General features: G+C 38.8%; 1 protein-coding gene across 1 annotated transcript; it reads right to left on the reverse strand.

Moving 5' to 3' along the window:
* Nucleotides 1–6,369: 6,369 nt before the first annotated feature.
* LOC113866831 lies at nt 6,370–7,726 on the reverse strand. Its single transcript, XM_027501630.1, has 4 exons — nt 7,678–7,726; nt 7,185–7,572; nt 6,494–7,115; nt 6,370–6,381 (listed from the first exon to the last, which is right to left on the reverse strand). The coding sequence occupies exons 1-4, from the start codon at nt 7,724–7,726 to the stop codon at nt 6,370–6,372; spliced, it is 1,071 nt and encodes a 356-aa protein (XP_027357431.1).
* Nucleotides 7,727–9,063: the final 1,337 nt, after the last annotated feature.

Below are 9,063 nucleotides of genomic sequence, written 5' to 3' on the forward strand. Positions count from 1 at the left end.
GAATTCTAGCAGCAGCACCACTTTGGGCACTCATTCTTGCTAGATGCAATTCATCCTTCATGAAAGTGGCCCCTCTCGTAGGCTATAGTGGCTACTTTGGCTCAAGGTAAGCAACTTCTTCTCTGTAGTTCCCACTTTTAAGAGTGGGAGTGACCACTTTGGCGCCAGGAGCTCAATCATGATGCGCGTGGTTACTATGGGCTTTCAAAGTAACCACGCGCAATTCTCTTTGCAAAGATGCTTCTCTGGAGTTCCCACTTTGGAGAACCAAAGTAGCCACGCGCAAATCTCCACAAAAGATGCCTCTCTGGAGTTCCCACTTTGGAGAACCAAAGTAGCCACGCGCAATTCTCTTTACAAAAGATGCTTCTCTGGAGTTCCCACTTTGGAGAACCAAAGTAGCCACGCGCAAATCTCCACAAAAGATGCCTCTCTGGAGTTCCCACTTTGGAGAACCAAAGTAGCCACGCGCAATTCTCTTTACAAAAGATGCCTCTCTGGAGTTCCCACTTTGGAGAACCAAAGTAGCCACGCGCAAATGGCATTCCTCACACCCTCACTGTAGTTGTCACTTTCTTGGATGAAAGTGGCTACGCGCAATTTGGAACTAAATTTTAGCTTTTTAGGTGCCCCACGTTACTTGTTTAGAGTAGGCACGTACACCATTTGCACTATTCCCCTTTGGCCCAACCCATAGTAGGCACTAATTCCCTTCAAAGTGAAGACGCTCACTATTTCACACACACTCCTCCCATTCACGACGCATGCACACCGCTCACCACCCAACACGCACCATTTTCACTCCCACCCACTCCCACCCACTCACACCCACTCACACCCACTCACTCCTAAGCCCAAAACGCACCTTCCCTCACCACACCCAAGGCTTCAAACAAGGTAATTCTCTCAATTTCTCTCCATTTATGGTTAGGGTTCATAGACTCCCCAATTTGGGGCTTTTCAATTTTACTTGTTTTTTCTTGAAATTGAGGTGTAATTCTTGTATAATTGAGCATTCTTACTTGAATTAGAGGGGGAGAGGTCACTAAACTACACTCAAAAGGGGCGTATTAATCCCATTCAAGTGAGCGTTCCCACTTTTGGCCCCAATAGTGGCCACGCCCATTCTCTCTTTGCCAAAACTCTCATTTGTTGTTTTTGTTATGCTCCCCTCCCTCATTTTTATGCTCTAAACATGCCAATAGTGCTTTTAAACTTCTTGTTCATGTGTGTTAATGCCTAAATTTGGTTCGTGCCTATTTCCATTTAGTTTTGGCCCCTCCATTTTGCTGTTTTGCTTTTCAATCCCATGCCATTTTACTTTTGCTGCACTTGATTCTCATGCATATTACAAAATTAACCATAATTGTTGCTCTTTCTGGGTGTTGAACATGCTTTTCGTGACTTTAATTTCACTAATTGCTGCATTATGATCCTTGAGTTTCAAAGCTTTAATAGTCATATTCTACTATCCATTGGATTGCTATACATAGTGTACGTATGTCACACCATTCTTTGTGCTTAATTGCTCTTGTCTATACCATTTGAGCTCTATGTTTGTAGGCTATGATTGAAATTCATTGCCCTCTGGGTCATATGTAGCACTACACACCCTATTGTGCACAAATCACTTAAGATGATATCAAATTATTTTGCAGCCCCTGCACTATTCATTCACATATTCTCTCTTCTCTGCAGATAATGTCGGGCAATCCTCGAAGGAACACACCTAGAACCAAGAGGAGTAGGACAGCTGAAGCCTCTTCATCACAACCCCCTCCTACTCATGACCCAAGGTTTAGGTCCCCAGAGCATGAACAATATTTCAAAGAGAACATCCTGAGGCGCCAGATCGTCCAGGACAGGAATTTTGAAATCCAGCAGGGGACATTTCCACAGTTTCAGGAGGAGATAGACAGACGTGGCTGGGGACTTTTCACTTCTTGTGCAGGCAATGGGTGGAAGGACATCACCCAGGAGTTCTATGCTAATGCCCTGCACCTGGAAGATGACATTTACCCCCCCAAGCACACCATGGTCAGGGGTAAGCAAGTTAGTTTCACTCCAGCCACCATCCAGAGGGTTTTAAACATCCCTCCTCTGCAGAAGCAACCTGACCAATTGGATTTCACTGCATTCTCCAAACAAAAGGAAAAGGATTACCAGCCTATACTTCAAGCAATCTGTATTGAAGGAGAAAATTGGGAATTTGATTGTAAAATGCAGCCCAAGAATCTGACCACTAAACACCTTCTCCCTCCTGCCAAGGTGTGGAGTATCTTTGTTGTCAGCTCATTCATGCCAGTCATCCACACCTCCACCATTGCAGTAAAGAGGGCAGAACTCCTCTATGCTATTCTCACTGGCATGCCCATCCATGTTGGGGAGGTCATCAGCAGAGCCATGCTGGAAGTCCTTAAAAGGAGCAGAGATTCTTTAGCTTTTCCCTCTCTAATCACTATGTTGTGCCAGGATGCAGGTGTTGATTTTGGAGACTACCAGCAGCGAATTAGAGCACTTCCTCCCATTTCCACTGCCTTGGTAAAGGACCTATTTAAGCCAAAGAAGTCTTCAGACCCCGGTCTCACCTTGCCACCCGAATACAAGAAGGAAACCCCTGCAACAATCAAGGAGCAGCTGCAGCAAATAGCACAGAGGCAGTCTGCCATCCACTCTGGTCAAACCAGCATGCTCCTCCTCATGGAGACTATGATGCTGAACATTGGCAAGAAGATGGGGATGACTTCAGACCAGATATATCAGGCCCACCGTTTCCCTGCCCCTTTCCTCCGAGCTGCTGTTCAGAATGACTTGCCCCCATTCAATCCCAATGCTCCCAGAGATGTCCACAACTCCAGTTCCTCAGAGGAAGCAGAAGAAGTAGAAGAAGATGAAGGCGCCACCTCATCCACCTCTGATGAAGATGCCATTTAGTCCACTTTTCGTGTTTTCTTTTATTTCTCTGCTTGTACTTATTTTCCTTTATTTTCCCAAGTAATTAGGAACCACTTGTCCTTTTATTGTCTTTCTGTTCCTGCTTTTATGTTATTTTCCTTCAAACAGTTATGTTACCTCCCTTTTCGTTCTTTTTCTGAACTCTTGTTATCATTGTGCAGAGATGCCCTCAGTTCCATCAAGAGTAGCATCATTTTACCCTGAACTTTGAATACATCATCTATAAAAGGGGGGTGAACTCTTTGTCTCTATTTTGCATTTATTTGTAGCTTACTTTTTCTGCACCGTACTAGATAAAATACAAAAATATTTTCCTTATTTCATTTCTTCTAGTTTCCTTTAATTTACTCCCCTGTTTTATAATTTTGCTTTTATGCTTTGATTGCATTTTCCATCCATCCCATACTCATTCTCATTTTTGTACATATTTTCGTTCCTAACATTTTGAACATATTTTCTTGCCGGGTGAATTGTGCTCTCATTTTGCAAGTCATTATCACTTTTACCATGGTAGTGAATTGGGCCTCTTATTTTTTTTTTCTGTGTGCATATTACATGTATTGTTGCATTCATCCTCTAGAACTTGCCTTGTTTCTTAATTCAATATGCATTGTGCAATTTTCCATCTAGATGATTGAGGCCTTCTTTGCACATACCCTTCCCCCCACCCTTGCACTTCACTTCCCTGTTCCCCACTTCTTGCTTTTTCCAAACTTAGTCAACAAATTTACTTCCCTTTTCCTTAATAGAGGTATTTCTTTTGAGTTGCCTCAAGATTGAGTGCAAGAAACTAAGTTTGGGGTGTTGATTATGCTTGTAGTTGCTTGAGGACAAGCAATGTCTTAAGTTTGGGGTGGTGGACAGCATACATGTTCATAATACATGTCAAAAAAAAAAAAAAAAAAAAAAAATGATTCTCAAAGTCCTTAATATCACAAAAATATGAATGAATGAAAAAGGAGAAAAGAAAGAAAGAAAAATATAGCAAGGCATTTGAGTTGAAAAAGGATCTCCATATAAGGCAAATAAAAAAAAAAAAAATTAATGTGGTGAAAGAATGCTTCAACCTCTTAAGCTACATCATTTAAGGCATTCCACTCTAGTTGTTGCACTAAATCACTCAAAAGAACTCCCTCCTCTTGAGTACCCACTTGATCTTGTCACCCTCCTTGGTTAAAATTTGAGCCTATCCTAACCCCATTTGTGACCAACAAAGCCCTCATGATAGGTGGTTCGTTGTATCTAGGCAAGGGAGATCGAGAATATGGGCAAGCCTATGGTAGGGTGAGGCTAAATGCATGGATTGAGGGAAAACACTTAGCCTGAAATGTTGTTGAGTGATGAGTGAAACACCACCTTGTGAGATGGATAGTTTCTTTGCATTATGAGAGTCACATGAAACCTTGCTTGATTATTTTGTTTCAATTTAGTGGGACTTTGCATGGAATATTTGACATGAATATGATTCCTCTGTTGAATGAGTCTATGGTTGTGAAGATGTTGGAATTGCTAATTAAAGCATGAAGTTGAAATGAAAATTTCTAAAATTTTCTTTGGACAAATTCAACCCTCTTCATTTGAATTGTTTGAATTTTGATTTGCTTGAGGACAAGCAAAAGTTTAAGTTTGGGGTTGTGATGAATCCAATTTTTATTATATTTTTACTTGCCTTTTTTATGCTTCTGGATAGAAAAAATGGACTTAGATAGTGAAAATAATATAAAATCACATTTTGAATAAATATCATAGGTTTATTAATTTTTGGTTAATTTGCATTTAATTACATAGATATAGATTGCAATTTTAATTATCTTGATGATTTTGCAGATTGCCCAAGTCAAATTTGAGAAATCTTGGTCCTTAGATGAAAGTTGCCCCCAAAGTAGCTACCTTGAGGAGTAAAAGTGGCAACTACAGCAAGCATGGCATTAAAGGTTCCAAAGTAGCCACTTTCAAGCCCAAAAGTGGCAACTCCAGAAGCTCCAGGAACGCCAATCTTGAAGCATGATGCGCGTGGTTACTATGGGCTCTCATAGTAGCTACGCGCATCCAAAGTAGTTACTTTGAAGACCAAAAGTGGCAACTTCAGAAGCTCCTGGACGCTGATTTTGAAGCCTTCCTGCGCGTGGTTACTATGGGCTCTCATAGTAGCTACGCCCATCCAAAGTAGCTACTTTCAGCACAAATAGTGGTAACTCCAGAGAAGCGGCATTCCTTCCATCCTGCGCGTGGACACTTTCAAGGCCCAAAGTGGACACTTTCAAAGGCAAAAGTGGACACTTTGGTGACATGTCATCCACTATAAATAGATTTTAGGAATTAGGGTACGGGACTTTTGACACTTTACACATTTTTCCTTTGCCAAATTGGGATAATTGCTTACGACATTGGAGTCTTGGGTGACAGCCAAGGGTCCTCTATAGGTTTTAATTTCCAATTTCTCTTTTGATTTTTGTTGAATTTGCATTAATGATGTTTACGTTCTTGCATTTCTTTCTCTCTTTTGTGAAGCCCATCCACATGGAGGGCTAAACTTCCTTGTAATTCCTAGTCAATGCACATGAATCTTGAATTCTTGGGATTAATTGCAATACAAATCTTTCTTTCCTTGAATTTATTAACCCCAATCTCTGAATGAAATGGAATTTGCATGAAGGGAACATTGCTTAATGAACCCTAATTTACCTAACGAAATTCTAATTCAAAATTGCTTAATTTTGGTTAATCCTTGAGGTTGCTTAATCTTAGGGATAGAGATTGGAGCCCATTAAGATGCTTAATTTTAATTGGGATGTTAAAGTTAGTCTTCGCTTGTTAGATTAACTTAATTTAAGGGAAAGAAAAGGGAATTATTGAATCATTTGGAAGAATAATGATAGAACTCATTGCTTGACTAGGGATTACTCATTTTAATTGATTGAATTTCATTAAATTTACATTTCGTTCTTGATTAAAACCCGGAATTTGACAAACTCCCCCCAATTTATTTGCTTTAAAATACATGTTTACACTTGTTCGATGTATGTTCCCAACCAAAAATTCCTTGGAGACGACCTAGGATAACACCCTAGTACTGCATTCATTTCTTTGCATATTTGATGAGGATTAACGACAATCTTTTGCATGACGAGTAGCTCAAATATCGTTTCATCAACATCCTATATGGTGCAACAGAAATAGGATTTGCTCCCGAAATGAGATCAATAGTAAACTCAATCTCTCTTTCCAGTGGCAATTTAGTAACATCATCAGGGAAAACTTCTAAAAAATCTCTAACCACTGGGATATACTCAGGCTTCATTTCCTTTTCTGTCTCAATTGAAAATAGAACCATGAAAGCCTTAGCACTCATTACATTTTCTAACGGATCTGGACTTAAGAGTTTATCACTTTCTGATACTTTAGTGCCAAAAATCAAGACTTTCTCTTTACAGTCCAATAGAACATGGTTAGATGACAACCAATCCATTCCCAAAATTACATCAAGTTGAAAAAGAGGTAAACAAACCAAATTTATACTAAAACTCCTACCATGTACCATCACAGGACAACCTAAACACACAAAAGAAGTTGCTACAGGCTTACCCGTAGGAGTAGATACAATAACATCACAAGACAATTCAGATACAGGTAATTCTAGACATCTCATACAATCCACAGAAATAAAGGAATGAGTAGCACCAGAATCAAACAACACATCTACAAGTCGGTCTTTTATGATACATTTACCTCTAATAAGCTCCTCTGATTTTGAAGCCTCAGCTCCACTCATAGCAAAAACTTTGCCTTTCACATTTGGCTTTGTTCCAGTGCTTGCTTTAGATTCAGGTCTTTGTTCCACACTCATACTTCCACTCTTTTGTGGAGCAGACCAACAGACACTAGCAGTGTGTCCCATTTTCCCACAAATGTCACATGTTGGTGGCAGTTGAGGACAATTCTTTTTAATATGAGGTCCACCACTCTTGAAACATTTTAGTGGTCTTCTGAAAGAACCAGAACCACCACTACTATCTTCTTCAGATATAGTCCCCTTCACTTGAGACTGATTTGGACTAGAGTAAGGTCCTCTAGAAAATTTTGGAGGCCTTTGGTCTTGCCTCATAGGACCACCGATTCTGGTATCCACCGTCTTACCCTTAGTATTGGCTTCAAATATTCTACATTTACTCACTAAAGTGGGTAAATCTGTCAGCTGGAATACACTAACGGCAGCTCAAATATCTGGCCTTAGCCCATGCTTAAATTGAGCACTTAGATCTTCCTCTCCATCATTATGTTGATAGTGAGGCCAGTATTTCATCAATTCATGAAATTCAGCAGCATATTCACCTATAGACATGTTTCCTTGTTTCAACTCAAAGAACTCCCTAGCCTTCTGTTTCTTTAAATCTCTAGGGAAATAATTTCCCAAGAAGGTTGCCTTGAATGTCTCCCAAGGAATATAACCATCTTCTTGCAATAGAGTTTGACTAGCAAATCTCCACCAGTCCTCAGCTTCTCCACTCAGCATATAAGTAGCATAAGTTACCTTATGCTCTTCTTTACATCCCATGGCATGGAAAATCTTCTCCACATCTGCTATCCACCTCTGAGCTCCCTCAAAATCAAACTTTCCTTCAAATTTTGGAGGGTTATGCCTAGTAAAAGAAGAAAGTCCTCTATACTTGGTTGGTTCAGCCTCCTAGTTATGTGCCAAAGTCTCTAAGACTTGGGTCATACGCTCCAAGAGTTCATTTGTAGCACCAGCAGGTCTACCTCTACCAGTCATAGCTCTAATCTCGCAACAAACTCAAATCACTTATTAATCTATCATTCACATACACATAGATAAATCTAGTTCAAGTAATTCACATCTAACAAGTCATATTAGCAAATAATCATTTCATATTCTAGTATATCTATTACACAACACAGACATGTTAGTCCCATATCCCAGTCTGGTCTGGATGAACTGTTCTAATACCAAAATTGTAACACATTATATTTCTTTCCTTAATATATGATAAATTTTCATAAATATTTAAATGGTAAAGTAAATTTTTCTTTCAAAAACTCTCTAATGAGAAAGAAATAATGAAATGATATAAGTTTCATTGAGAAAAATTTCATTAATTCATAAGTACTTTAGAAAACCAAAGATTCTAGAAATTTCATCAACAACAAAAAGAAATAGTAGTTTTACAACTATTTCAAAAGAATGCTATAGAACTAAAAATATCCATTACATAACTCAAAATAACTAAGTCCTATAGTAGTTCTCATCCATCCATGCACTGTGAGCCTAGTACTATTCGTCCTGATTTTTTGAAAATACTAACTCTTAACCATACTTTCTAGATTATTCTACATACAACATACTTAATAATTATTTTTTGGCTTGATGAATGCATATTTTACTATGTTTTTAAGTAGTTTTCTAAGTTATTTTTGATAGAAAATGTAATTTGGAAGGTTAAAGCTGCACAAAAAATAGAAATATTCAATAAAGTTAGTATTTGTCTTTAATAATTCAAATTGTGTGAATTTAATAGAATTCTAATATAATTTTGTTAGTTTTGCAGGAGATTCTAAGCTAAGAGTCTTGAGGATCAGGATTGAAGAAGATTCAATTAAAGAAAGTGGAAGATTTGAGCTTAAAAGATCAAGAATAAAGTGATATATGTTGGGCGTAGCAACTTTGGGTGCATAGAGTTAATAATTTAAAGAAGAAAATCCATGAAGATCAAGTGCATAGCAACTTTAAATACTGAAAATGACCACTCCAGCAACAGAATTCATGAAGAGCCACGCGCATATTTGAGTGTACTCTGGCTGCTGAGAGTATTCACGCGCCAATTTGAGTGTACACTCTGGTTGCTGAAAGTAGCCCTGCGCAGATTTAAGTGTTCACTCTGACTACTGAGAGTAGCCATGCTCAACTACGCGTGGACACTCTTACTCCTGAAAGTGTTCACACAAAATAACAGAATTTTGAAAATCACTTTTAAGTGCCACTTTGGACATTTGGAGTTACTATCTCAACCTTAAAAGCTTCTGGAAGGCTTTCCACGTTATTACTCTCAGTGATTAAAGTGTCAACATAGAAGGTGGCAGAAAAAATTATAA

The sequence above is a fragment of the Abrus precatorius genome, unplaced genomic scaffold (assembly GCF_003935025.1).
Source record: "Abrus precatorius isolate BTA unplaced genomic scaffold, Abrus_2018 Scaffold5, whole genome shotgun sequence".
Lineage (NCBI taxonomy): Eukaryota > Viridiplantae > Streptophyta > Magnoliopsida > Fabales > Fabaceae > Abrus > Abrus precatorius.